Here is a 14,387-nt window from a genome sequence, read left to right as displayed (position 1 = left end):
ACCTGGAGTACTGTGTCCAGTTCTGGTCTCCCCAGTTCAAGAAAGATGAGGAACTACTGGAGAGAGTCCAGAAGAGGGCTACAAGGATGATCAGGGGACTGGAGCATCTCTCCTACGAGGAAAGGCTGAGGGAGCTGGGCTTGTTTGGCCAGAAGAGGAGAGGGGATCCTACAGATGCTGGAGGGTGGGTGTCAAGAGGATGGGGCCAGACTTTTTCGGTAGCACCCAGCAACAGGACAAGGGGCAATGGGCACAAGCTAAAGAATAGGAAGTTCCAACTGAACACGAGGAAGAACTTCTTTACTGTGAGGGTGACAGAGCACTGGAACAGGCTGCCTAGAGGGGTTGTGGAGTCTCCATGGCTGGAGATATTCAAAACCCACCTGGAGGCAGTTCTGTGCAGACTGCTCTAAGTGAACCTGCATTAACAAGCGAGTTGGACTAGATGATCCCCAGAGGTCCCTTCCAATCCCTGCCATTCCTGTGATTGTATCAGTGTCCCTTCACTGGACTCTCTTGAGTAGTTCCACATGGTTAATAACTGAACCACTGCCAGACCCCAGGTTAGAAAGAGCTAAATAAGGGCATTACTAAAGCGTGAAGCAGTAAACATGGACCTCAAACTGGACACACAGCACCAAGCCCCACAGTTGAAAGCTCCCTAAAAGATAGTACTGACTTGCAGAAAAGATGAGACTCCACAGTCCTCCAATTGTAAAGTAGGTATGTTTTATTCAGCGCTGGGCACATGGGGGTTAGCACCAAAGACATGAGTGCCAATATTGCCAAGCCATCTATAACTTAGAGTTCCATTTTGCATATTCATATACACCTACACATATGCATAACCTTTCCCTCTTCATATTAAAATTAGTTCCAAGAAGTCATTTCCATAAACTCTTCTCGACTGCACTTGCATGGTGCTTCCTTGTGGTGGTCATCATGGGTCATGGCGATGAAGATAGGCAACTCCTCTTCATCACCGCTAGTAACCTTTTAACTTCACACAGGCTCAGTTACTTCTTGGCCTTTACCCAAACTACAGAACTGGCTAAGGCTGGCTTTATGTGTAGACTTCTTGTTCTGTAACTCTTCTTTCCAGCCTTATCACTCAAACAGATACAAAATTCGGAGCTAAGGAATTTGCCAAGCTGAGCTAAACTAGCATTACCTAAGTCTTCATAAGCATTGTCTAAGCTTATTTATCTCTTTATTTCTCTTCATCAGTACAGCCCATGAGAGTAGCTCCATTGATTACCGAGCAAAGGCATAGCTACCACACAGAGTGATCACAGAAAACTTCTCAGAGGGCTGAAGCAAAGCCCTAGGACTGCATTCACCTATGTAATTATTACTTTGTCTCTGCAAAGTGGCAAGAATAAAATAGCTTCTATCTACACTGACAGAGAGATTATCTTTGCCATCATTTCAGAAGCAAATTTATGGCCTGATGAATCCTACTTCATTTTAAAATATAGGCTTTGCAGAGCCTGAATACTGCATCTGTATGTTTAGATTCTGGATGGCTTTGTGACAGCCTAGGTGAGACCCTAACAAGCCACATGATCCAACAGGAGTTTCCATGTCCCTGTGGAGGATGAGTTTGGGGAAGGGTGATTGTTCACAGCCCACTTTCCGCTGTGCTGCCATCCAAGATTTGCTAGGTTCAGAGCTGACTGAAGGAGAGACAGTCAAACAAGGCTCTCTACTGAACAAAAGGACACACAAACCACAAGCTACACCACTGCATGGTCCACAACACTCTCAGGGGGAAGCTCACAACATGGCTTAGCACACATCACGCATACAGCTGAAGTCTCAAGGGAGTCATTCATCACTCAAGTCATGCAGTCTGCAGTGCCTTTAACTCCCATTAAGACTCTAGATAAGTTATGAACTGAGAAGTGGGCTGTACTATATTTTTAAAATTCTTCAGTCACCGCACTCTGCAGCAGAGATGTGTCAGACTGCAGGGCTCTTGCTTCATGCACAGAAGCAAGGAGCAATAGTGCCTGCTCTTTGAAAAGCAAAAGACTCCTTGGTGTCCAGGTGAAGTAGTCAGGAATGCAGAGGGGAATGAGTACCATAAGTGCTGCACAGTTGATCAGTTTGAGAGTGACAAGCCAAAACATACTTATTCTAGTCTCTGTTTTGGTATTAGGTTTTTCAAGGCAACACTGAGAAATTCTGCATTTTCTCCATCTCCCAGGATCATCACGGCATTACGTTTAACTCCTCATTAATGCACAGGGGTGGAACATTGGTGAAGTCTGATTTCTCCTACTTTTTTCCTAGTTTGTCTTATAGTCATGATTCTTTCATGTAAGTTTGTTACAAGACATTGACTAACATTTCATAGCACTTGTAGGCAAGGCCTTTGTGGACTCCTTTCCAAGTCAGATACCTACTGCACAGTAGGATAGACCATACAACACAAACATGTTACAAACCTTTTGTCCAACCTTTCACAAGAAACAGTTTAAACCAGAACAGTGAGACTGGACTAAAACAACTCTAGACATAACAAGCATCAAGATTCCAGCACATACTCATATTTATGATGAAGCATTTACTCCTCTGTCACTGTCGAAATAAAGACTATTTCATGACACCTACCAAAAGAGAATCCTTAAACAGTTCTTAGAGTTTTCCATGACTTGTGAAGGCCAAGTTGTACAAGAAATTCTGAAATACTGAAATATCTACAAATTTTATTTTCAGTCAAGTCTGCACAGTTTGGCCCAGTAAGTTACGAAAAAGTGGGAGGAACTGCAGAACAGCTTGCTAGTTCTGTCCATTGATGCCAAAGTTGCCCTTTTTTCAACAGCAAAGAGCAAACATGCCTTGTGACTGGGGAGATGAGGATTGGAAGGTGGAACTCCTCAACTCTATTCCAGTCACCAACACAACTTGCAATGGCTTTAGCACATCATGTAACTTCTTGATGAATGCTTCCTCAGTGAGACATACATGTTCTAATTACTTTAAGGTCACGTTTATCAAGCAGTCAGAAGTCCACACCTACAGAAACACTCAGCTCTGGTTTTTCTTAAAGTTACCAACACAGTCCAGTTCAACTATTGCAGCTGCAGGTGTTTAATAGATTATGCTAAAGGGACTTGTGTCTGGTAATCCCCCTCCCCTTTCATTTCCCCATTTGCAGGATGCATGCTGACATAGGAACACTCACCCGGTTGTGCAAAGCCATGCCTCCCTCTCCACTCAGGGACTGCAGGTCATCCTGGAGCCCAAGTTCTGCCCTGCTTTTCCCATGAGGCAGTACACATCCTGACACTTCTCTCAGGAGGTCTGTCGCAAGACTGTGCATGGAGCTCTTTGCAGTTCCATAACACTTGTCGCTGGAACACTTTGAAGTGCTATTACAAAAAAGCATCTTTGATCAGCTACTTTGTCTTCATGTGCTGCATGTCTAACAAACCCACCACCTTTTATTTTTTTGCTTTTCAGAACATCTCTACTATGAGGGACCAGTCACACTGGGAATCAAAGAAATCCCACAGGTAAGTTGGTCACAGCTCAGCTCCCAAGCAGAAGGGCTTTCTGCATGAGTTATGGTCAGAGTACTACCAGCAATCACATCAGCATATTCCAAGCTCAGCCAGCTGATACACTGGATCCGATAGTATTTACATGACTAATCCTTTTCCATATGAAGTGAAGTGGCTTTGCTTAAAGCGTTAGAGACATATCATTATCCAGAGATGCATAGGTTTTCTTAAGATAGCGGATCCCCTCTACCAGCCCTAAATCATGGAGCCATACAGTTCTTCAGTAGGCTCTCCCTCTATTACTCTTAAAATAGCAGCAAAAGCAGCAGCTTCAAGGGACTCCTGAGAGACCAAGGCTGCAATTCAACTCACTTCTTAGTGGGCTGAACAATTTGTAGAAGCTCATTGATCCTCACTGGCTACAAAGGCAATGTAGATAACTATTGCAATTGTATGCATTCCACTATACACATATGGTGTTAAATACAGACAGAGAGGCCTTCTAGATTGCAACTGAAAGTACGAGTTTTGGGGCCAAGAACACCGTTTCTGGACTTACAGAGCCTTAAAATAAGAAAATAATTTCTTGGCAAGGTGAGAAAAAAGGTAGTATTCTACACACCTTTCTGAAATTCCTGGTCATCCATTACAGATGCTCTTACCAAGCAGCCTTTTCCACACTCGGCTAAGCGTCCTTCTAGGTCAACCAAATCATATTGCAAAGCAAGATAGGTCTCAAATGCTGAAAGCACCACAGTGTCTCTTAACTGGGCACAACATAAAGCTATATTTGACCAGTAAGTATTAAAGGATTTTTAGCCACGTACATGAAGAGACTGGATTGAAGGGGAAAAGGCAAGATCTGGATCATCAGGGCATCCAGTTGAGAATGTGGTAAAGAAAGTCAGTCATCACTGCAAAGCGCACAGTTCAGGTGTCAGTCAAACACTCCTTAGATTTACTCACACAGAGAAACACAGCATGAGCTCTCAGTTCTTCAGCAGACATAAAACCTATGTCAGACTCAACAATGAGGTCTGTGGACAGGATCAGAACAGAAATACAGAACAAGAAAGCGAGTCCCTGAGACCCAGGCTTGCCAAGACCCTCGGGGTGATAACAAGGTACAGCTGGCTTCTGGGAAGATCGAGCTTCCATGACAGCTACCATCTCATATGTCTCAGTCTTTCCTTGGTGACAGCAGCAACGCCAACCTTCATTTTCCAAGGCTTTCACACAGGGAGTTGGGCCCCCTTACCAGTCTGCTTCCCTAAAGGCTATGCCTAACAATGCTGTTGTGAACAATTCCTTTTGCTCTCTCACACTGGAGTGCCCAAGCTCCTATCAGTCAACATCCTGTTCCAGGAGCAGCTTTACTAACATACTGAGGACACTTCTGTAGTAAGGGCTCTAGACTGAGAAATAGGTCTTTAGACAAAGAGGAAGCTCTAGAAACATCCACACAGACCAATAAAACTCCAGCTCTAGGCAAATTAGCTGAATTTGGAGCCAGAAATTTTAAGACTGTTCACGATCCTCTTTTAATAAGAATTCTTACCCATGAGCAAAAAATTATTCTGGAGGAAGAAAAAACCTAATCACTAACAAACAATGGAAATGAGTTATAAACTCCCTTCCATGAATGAAACTATAAGCTTTTGGAAAATTAACATGCTTGTGAGAGGAATAGGAAGCGTTTTTTGTTAATTAATCAATCAGGCAAATAACACCATCCTTCCATACCAGCAATAAGAAGCTATTCCATGCAGCAATCATCCATCCTTCCATACCAGCAATAAGAAGCTATTCCATGCAGCAATCATCTTCTCATTACAAAGAACAGCCTCATCCCAGCAGCCCAAAGGACATTTGCGCAGTCTGCACAGCAATAACAACAAGGCTGTATTTTTATGAGCACGTTGCCTTTGGGCCTCTCTCTACATTTGGAAGCTACACTTAACTTGAACCCCTCTGTGAGGACACTGGCCAGTTATTGCTTCAGAAATCCCACGGTAAGAGGCAAATGCCAAGAAACCTGACTCATTCTAGCTGCCCCTCCTTCTGCTCCACAACCACAAGAGTTCTGAGCAGGACAAGAGCTTTCTATAGTTCAAACCCAGGAGGCCACCACTGCCAAGCTCTCCTACTCCAGGTTTTGCCCTACTCCAGGTTTTGTGCCCACACTCTAGAAAAAACAGAAAGAAATACTGCAGTGTCAGCAATCTAGAGTGAATGAAATCCAGTTCGCATCTTCCTCCAAATCTGTCAGATGAGCCTTGTCACCTTCCCTGCCCAGTGTCTCTCATTCTCCAAGTGTCTGAAGAGCAGTTTCGATCAATACAAAAAAGCTATGGCTTCCTTGAGGTTGAAATTTTTTGTACTGCAATGATACAAGTTCTCCCTGAAGCCTGAATTATTAGCAGTTTTAACGACACAATTTTAAATTTAACTAACTCTTGTTTTATTTTATAGGAATTCATCACAGATTGAGTCATCTGCACATAAGCATCCCCCAGGGTGCTCTGTTATAAAAATTTGTATCAATAACAAAGTACACACTGAACAACAAGATCCAAGCAAGAGAAGTGCCAGACAACTGAGCACCTCTTTGCCTTCCAGTTACTAAACAACACAGACCATATTGTGCTTGCTCATACAAAACATGAGAAGTTATACAGATTTGAAAGAAATTTTTATGCATCAACACATTTTGTTCCCCTTGCACTGTTTTTGTTTTGAACTTGTGCCATTGATATCCCTCATGAAAGTATTTTGGCAGAAGATATGGGCAAGTCCTTTACCAGTTCTGAAACATTTGGATAGGAAAGGTTTTGGAGGAACTTGATGGGAAAAGTCTTATGCTGTTTCTAGGAAGAGGACTCCCTCACAGAAACAGAAGCCATTATATACTACTGATGGGCTAATCTCTTGTTTTGTGTTTGTGTTGTACAGGGAGATTACACCGTTTCAGCAAAGCTGACTAATGAAGATCACGTCACTGTTGCTTGTGCTGATTTTACCGTGAAAAATTATTTAGACTATTATTAGCAACAAACCAATTTCAGGAAAACTATGGACTACAAAAACTATTAAAGCTAAAGTGAGCTCCTTGCATGCTACAATGATTCTGAAGGAAATAATCCCCACATGGTGGCTCTGATGCTATTCCTCTTTATAATTCAATATTTTTGAGAAGTCACTAGACCCTCTAGTGGTAATTTTATCTCTAAATGCACACCATAGCCCACTTTTTGTTTCTAATATATACAGCTGTAAGTAGAAAGCATCCAGTGCCAACGTTCTCATCTTAGGATGAAAACAACATGAGGCAGAACAGCCAAGAGCCTAAACTTTTTTTTTTGGCAGTATGTTATGGAGGTATCCATTTCTCACACAGGCTAAAAGACAACTTTCATCCTTATCACATATTACGCAGTTACAGCACTCAATATTTTCAGTCTTCCCTGGGGCTTGTCTGGAGCCTCCACTAGTATAGATTGTTATAGCCACAGAACAAAGACCAAATAGGATGAACGTGCTTTTTTCCAGTGATCCATGTCCTGTCACTGGATTTGTATCACTTGAGTCTTCTGGAGTCTACCTGGAATTTTTTGTTCTTTAATGTCTTAAGTGATATGTGAATTATTCTGTACCTAAGCTATGTGCTCTTCTTGCTTCTCAATAAATTCATAATGAAAGAATAACTTTTTCTCATTTTTCCTCATGATTCTAGGATCCATCCAAAGTTTAAGTGGGGGAAAAGAGAGGGGGGGAAAAAGAGGGAAGCAAGTTAAATGAGCCCTTTATTCTTTAATATGAAATATCAGTCATGTTGACACACATTTTATGTTAGCAGAGGACAAACTGTTACTTGCTTTGAGCATGAAGCCCCAGGAGAAGTAAACACAAATTACACTCCCAGGTGCAGCACATCAAACCCTCCCATTCCAGGAGCCTTTGCAGCTGGCATAGCTGATGGGTAGCTTGATAACCAAGCATAGGCCAGCACATTGGATTAGGATCTTCGGCTGGAGAGTGTGGAGACTTGTTTGGGAGACTTGAGTGTAGGGAAAGGATCAGCAGTAGGGTTGCATTCTTATTTGGGCAAGTATGAGCAGGAATCAGTGCCACAGGAGGGTCCTGGAGCTGAGCACAGGCTTATGAGGGATGGTAGCAAGCATTGGGCTGCACACCTCATCTTGGAGAGGCAGCAGGCACAGTAAGGGCAGCTGTGGCTCATAGCTGGCCACACAGCAGCTCTGACACAGGGCCTCCATCCTCAACACCCACATGCTGTGGCTCAAACAAGTTCCCAAGCAGCAAGGGCATCCCTGCTGCACAGATTATCAATGCTGCAGAGCAGCCAACAGCTAGCAGCAAGGGATAGTCCCTTGCTTCCCTCCCATGCAGCAAAATTGTCACCTGCTATCCCAGCAAAGGCAACCAGGTCTGAAGCCTGACTTGCATTAGGGAGGCCTACCACTGTCAGACATGAACCAGCAAGCACCACAAAATAGGCTAGAGCACATTTAACACACTGCAGTTTCAGCCCATTTCTATTACACTCTAATTTGGGGAAAAAAGAAAAGAAAGCAAGCCAGGGGAGCTCATCACAGCTTTGGCCACCATGCCTCAGATCAGGGCTCAACTCCATAGTGCTGATGCTGTTTTGGAAGCAGTTCATCCAAGTCACCACTGCTGCCGTGGTTTAGGTCTTCATAACCAATGAGAGAGTATCACAATACAGATACAAGCTCAGTTTTCTCTCCTCACATCAGTAGCTCTTTAGATTCACCTCTCTCACCATGATTCCAGAAGGGTTAGGGTTATCACCATGATATCAGAAGAGCCATACCTTGAGAAGCTAGCAAAACTGCATTCAGCAGCAGCACTCGCACAAGAGTCTGCTTGGTCAGCTCCGTTCCACCACAACCACACGGCAAAAGCATGACTAAAACCCAAATTCCTGCCACCAAGCTTCTTGGTCTATTATCTGCTGAAAGATTCACCAGATGAAAAACAAACCCAGTGCTAGTTTAAGCACTTCTGTTTGAAATCAATCCCAACAACAGTCAAGATCTTCGCCAAAATCCCAGGCCCACCACAGCAAATAAGCCAGCCTTCGCCTCTGCATGGTGCAGGGCTCCTCTAGAACCTCTGTAGCAGAAGCTGCTGCAAGAAGCCTCCGCTGCCCAAAACCCAGGAATTTAATCTCTAAAGCATCAGACTTCTAGCCCTCGAAACCTTCCATCACTGATCCTTCACTGCCCAGCTCACACACAGACATTGCAGCACCTAGCTCCCAGCATCAGCTGTACAACATTTGGCTTCCTATCACATAAATTGCTTGCCCATGTTCTCTTGGAATTTAGTTGAAGAACCAAGACTAAGTCATAAACCCACACTCTAAGTCTTAAACTGGAGCTCTTTCCATAGCAGAAGTCTGAAAATACAGAGAAGATGAATACGTTTCAGCCAGGAGACTAATCCCCAAGAGGGATTCAAGCCTCTCTAGTTGGGGGAGAAGGGGGGAACCCCAAACAATGAGCTCAGACAGGGAAAAGGCTCCTGAGGGGCCCAGCCTGAGGCTCAAGATGATATCTGCCAGTGGGGTATTTTGTTGACAAGGGTTGCAGAGCTGCTCAGTCTGCCAGGCATGAGCCTGCAAGATGGTAAAGCATTCCCTGTTGGCCCTCTGATAATGCCTGTAGTATCTAGTAATTCAATAAGCCTTAGGTTGTTTTCCTACTCATACTCTCCTTCTTCCTACTGACACTTCCTCCACTCAGATGCACAGAGGATGCTGATGCCATCAACGCAAGAGCAGGGCACTCCCCGACTGAGCAGGGAACAACTGAAGAGGGTCACACTCCAACTGCTTTGATCAGGAGAGTGGCTCCACCAGAGCCAAAATAAATGTTTGTCCATAGTCCTGTGCCCTCTGTTTGCCTGTGTGGCTCCTATTTTATTAGCTTTCCTATAGTAAGTTTTACAGCTGGGATTAGCAGAGTGATAAAATGCACAGATTATTCTTCTCTGCTGCTGATTTCCTTCTCCCCAGTTTAATGAAGCTTTACCTTAAAAGATCAGATACTTTGATCCAGGATGCTCTCTTGCCCCTTGGATAACTTCACCTCCTACTACTACCTGACAAACATTGGTCTGGAAAACAACAGGTTGCTCCAGGGCAGGAGGAGAGCTAGTCATTATCAGGTTTCCCAACTGAATGCTTGAGATGCTCTTTACTAAAGCACCCAAATTAAAGAGGCTCCTCAAATTTTGCACCACTGTTCTGATTTACCCACTCCTCCCTGTCTCCCTCCCAGCAGGGCTCTGCCTGGGCTCCCACCGGATCCCTCAGGTGCTGAAACACAAGTAACTACAGGATCAAGACCACAGAAAATTATTGGCATCGTGTGATTTGATTTCTCACCCCGTCACCACTGAAGCAGAAATTTCAGTGTCTGCACAATAGGTTTTAATTCAGCCCAAGACACAATGCCATAACTTTTATCTGCTCTTTCTCTTGATTTATTGGAGCTATGCCCCAGCTATTTCTCATTCTAAAAGTCAAAAGAGAAGCCAACAGAAAGAAGGGGTTTTGTCTCTATTTTTTCAAGTTCAAACTGCTCAGATTGGAAACTACACTAATCTGCATCACTTAGATGGAGACTTCTTTGTTGTGTTTAGATAAAACTCAGAGTCGAACCAATTTATTAACTGTGGTACAGCAAGAGCTGAAGAAGCTGTTGGGAGCTTTGTAGTCCCAATATGGAGTTCCTATTGCATTGCAGCAGGCTGAGAAGTTACTACTCAGTCTTTATGGTTGAATTTCATGAATGGAAAATAGCTTTGCCCCAGAGCTTGTATTTATTATTCATAGCTTCATTTGTTCCTTAAGAAACAGGAAAGTAGCATCAAATTCAAGGTCTCCCTGGATGTTAGGGAACTGCAGATCCAGACCAGGAATACACAATACTTTTCTATTCCTCATGCTTTCATCAACATCTCCAAGAGTAAACACACAACAGGAGACATGAGTGTTCAAAAATACATCAGTATCTTGTAGATGAGGAGTACAAATAAACAAATAGGCCTAAAAGCCACTATACTACAATGAGCTTTGGTACTGCAATGGCAGAAGGTGGCAACCAAACAACATTGCAGAATTTTTTCACCTCCAGGTCACTGCTGCTTGCTCACACAGTTCTCTCATGTAGTAGTGTCTACAAAAAGCAAACTGCTCCCGCTAGCCAGCAAAAAAAAGAAAAAAAACAAACACACACACACCCCCCAGCACAGACAAATCCCAAGTATAGTCAAGGTAAGAAATTTAGACTCAAGTAGACTCTCTGGTATCTCTGGGTTTAACTACACCAGAGTACGCTGTGACAAAAAAATAATCCTAGTCCACATGTGACAATCATTCAGGGAAATATCTGGGTTGACTTGACTGAAATAACAATCTCGCTGTACAGACCTTCACACAACTGATATCATCATCCGGATTAGAGAGGTATTTTCTCTGCAAATTTTCTGGTTTCTACCCTCCACTTAGGATGAGGTCCCAAACACAGCTAAGACAGAGCTAACAGACAAACAGCAAAGTTTGAAGATCTTCTGCTCTATGTCAGGGGATGCAGCCAGACCATAGCACAGCACTGTGTCCGGAAAGAGTGGCAGCTAAAGTATGGATTAAATGGAGGAGCCTTCCAGATGCAGACTGAAGTCACACAGCAGAAAGGAATGGTAGAAAGGAGATTCATCATAAGGCATTTGGAAAAAAGTCCAAAACTATTAAGTTGTAGCTTGATGACACAGGAGCTTCGGCAGCAAAGCTGGCTGAAGAAATTCCTGGTTATCTCACACTGAACTTGCACTGTAGCTATATTTACTTCTTTTAGGCTCAGCCAGTTCTCTGGCCTGGCTGACACCACCAATCCTTCAGCCCAGCTGAAGGGTCAGGGTCCCAGCATGCAGCACTCCTCACATCAAAAGTGTTGCTGAGGTTTCTGCTTTGCCCCACCACAGGCTGAAGTGCTGCTCAGGAGGCAGTACCACACTACCAAGTTTTTCCATCACAGCCCTTTCAAGACATTCCTGCCAGCGCTGCTTCCTCAGGAGTAACTACACCCACAGGAAACACCATGGGACAAGATGCAAGTGAGGAGGACGGTGAACACTGAAATACAGACATAAACCAAAGTAACTTGCCAAAGTGGTACAACAGAGGGAGGTTTAGAAAGCTGGTCTGCTTTATTGTGTAAGTTGTTATATTTTGTACCATCTAGAGCAAAAACACACCCATGCTGTCACTGCAACCTCTGCAAAGATGAATTGTTTCCTTAGATAAGAAAAACACTGTCTATAAGGTCCTGAGCATCTCTAAGCACTCTTGGGAGTACATTGAAGCAGCTGATGTGGCTCAGGAAGCACACACTGCTGCTGAAGGACTGCCCCAGCTGCACTGGGGGCCATCACAAACAGCATCCAGCACAGAGCAAAGCACTGAAGCCACTGGAGCTGTGCTCATGCCCTTGCCACCTCAGCTATGTGCTCCAGTCACCTCCCTAACACCCACACCAGGTTTACCCCTCTCTGTTGTGTGCCTGTTCATGGAACTGAATCAGCTGGAAGCTGCTCACCTCTGCCTTGTGCTTTCTGCTGGTTTAACTTCTCAAGCTGGCTCTGCAGGGACCATGGGAGTGCTGTAGCCAGGAGCAAGGAAACAAGGCAGGACGTTCAGAGCTGCCTACACAGCTGTGCAGCTGTCAGCCATGGGCAAGACGGTCCTGGATCTTGCTCAGCTTCATGCACACTCAAGGGCAGCTGTAAAAATAAGACTGCTAACCCAATGCTTTAGGGAAGCCAAGGTTTCCTCCAAAGCTGAGACCCTATTCTGCTGGCCTCACTAGGGATAGCCTTTTCCACAGCACCCTGAGCTCCAGCTCCTCAGTCCCAGGCAAGTCCTTGCTCCCCAGCTGACACCCTGACTCAAGGAGCCCAGCTGTGCCGCCCTCACATCATCCTGGCTCAGGAGGCATTTGGAGCAGCACCCAGTGCTGCCCTAGCAGGGCTACATCCGTGCTGCCTTGTGCAGCAGCCCATGTCCTGTGCTAATTGGTGTTAATAGATCAGGGGCCCATAGGATGGGGCAATGGATATCACAGAATCGTGGGGTTTGGAAGGGACCTCTGTGGGTCATGTAGTCCAACCCCCCTGCCGAAGCAGGGTCACTTACAGCAGGCTGCGCAGGACCTTGTCCAGGCGGGTCTTGAATATCTCCAGAGAAGGAGACTCCACAACCTCCCTGGGCAGCCTGTTCCAGTGCTCCATCACCCTCAGAGGGAAGAAGTTCTTCCTCTTGTTCAGCTGGAACTTCCTATGCTTCAGTTTGTGCCCATTGACCCTTGTCCTGTCACTGGGCACCACTGAAAAGAGTCTGGCCCCATCCTCCTGACACTCACCCTTGAAATATTTGTAAGCATTTATGAGGTCCCCTCTCAGCCTTTTCTTCAGGCTGAACAAGCCCAGCTCCCTCAGCCTTTCCTCATAGGAGAAATGCTCCAGTCACCTCATCATCCTCATAGCCCTATCCTTTCACACCAAGAAATCCTAGGCTGTTTCTAAGGAGAAAGCTGTACACCAGTGCTACAGGAAGGGGCTTTTCATTCCAAAATACCATTTTAACTGTTACCTTTCATTAACATTTTACGAAATTCAAATATCAGCATTTGGACTATTGATCTGACCTTACCAAAGAGGATCTGTCCTGCCCCCCCCATGAATCAAAACATTCTACGTTCCAAGCCCCCCATCCCCAGGAGTAGAAGCAAGAACAGGACTCCTTTTCATCCCATCAAGACAAAAATAAAAATATCGAAGACTTGTGATCTTTACATGAAGTAGAAAATGTCGCCTGGGCCAGCCTCTGCCCGCCGAGGGCCGCTCCGGCTGCCGCGCTGAGCGGGGATGAGCTGTGTCCGGTTTCCCCCAGCTTTGCAGCCCCGCAACGCCGAGCGATCTGCGGTGAGCCCGTGCGCAGGGCTTGGCGGCTGCTGCTGGCGACTGGTGGGACTGGCACAGGTGGGTGGGCAGCGGGGACAGCCCTGCCCCGCACCGCCTGCCAGGAGGTGGCACTGTTAAACTGCAGAGCCTTGCCACCAGCCTTCCCCCCCCACCTCAGTAATCTATTTTCCTGCCTGGAGGATGGCGATACACCATTGCAGAAACCTGGCTAGGGCAAAAAATAAAATAAAAGCTCCCTAAACAGACGATGTCTTTACGATTGTACGAGTGTTTCTCTCTTGCGCCGAGATTTTAAAGGGCTGGGTAGCTAAGATGGAGATATTTACTCGGTGTAAGGTGATGTTATACAACTTTCTTCCTCCAGTAACTGCCAGAACTATTCTATTTTAACCCTCTGACACCTGGACCCAGCCCATTCAAAGTCCTTTTCTTTTTTTAATTTCTTTTAAACAGCCTACACCCTTAACGCACAGCATTGCGGAACACCTACCTGCTCTGACCCAGCAGGCAAACAACAAAAGCGCTTTATCACCAGGGACACGTTATCGCCCCGACTCCCACTCCCTGAGCAAACAGCAGCAGTGGCCAGGGATCGCAGCGCTCCTCTGCCCAGTGCCCAGGCTGCAGGACACTGAAATGGCACAGGCAGGTTTTGCACCAAGATTTGCCAAGCCAAGGGGACATACTCTTTGCTACTGGGACTCAATGGGTCCCTAAGCACCAGGGAGGAGGCAGTGATGCTGCAAGGTTTGCCAGAACTCATCTGTCGGCACTTTCATGTCGCAGCAAGGCCCCATGGGAGTACAGCTTGTTCACTGAAGGGAGGTGACCGAACAAGCTGCTGCAGTT

The 14,387-nt window shown here is 45.3% G+C and overlaps 2 protein-coding genes across 2 annotated transcripts in view; one reads left to right on the top strand and one right to left on the bottom strand.

Annotated features, from left to right (window-relative positions):
• Positions 1-7,164, top strand: part of LOC104326630 (lymphocyte antigen 86) — a 28,328-nt gene extending 21,164 nt beyond the window's left edge. The window contains exons 4-5 of the mRNA XM_075415312.1: positions 3,469-3,521; positions 6,462-7,164. Coding sequence (XP_075271427.1) covers positions 3,469-3,521; positions 6,462-6,557 — 149 coding nt within the window. The 3' untranslated portion in view covers positions 6,558-7,164. The remainder of the gene's footprint in view (positions 1-3,468; positions 3,522-6,461) is intronic.
• The window catches only part of LOC142360888 (sodium/hydrogen exchanger 3-like), a 77,805-nt gene extending 64,309 nt beyond the window's left edge, over positions 1-13,496 (bottom strand). Inside the window, exon 1 of the mRNA XM_075416978.1 lies at positions 13,410-13,496. The gene's annotated coding sequence lies outside the window, so the exon portion shown is untranslated. The remainder of the gene's footprint in view (positions 1-13,409) is intronic.
• Between the last annotated feature and the right edge of the window lie 891 nt (positions 13,497-14,387).

Source organism: Opisthocomus hoazin, chromosome 3 (genome assembly GCF_030867145.1).
Source record: "Opisthocomus hoazin isolate bOpiHoa1 chromosome 3, bOpiHoa1.hap1, whole genome shotgun sequence".
In the NCBI taxonomy this organism is placed as follows: Eukaryota; Metazoa; Chordata; class Aves; order Opisthocomiformes; family Opisthocomidae; genus Opisthocomus; species Opisthocomus hoazin.
Note: the sequence above shows the minus strand (reverse complement) of the source record. Positions and strands in the feature narration are given on the sequence as shown.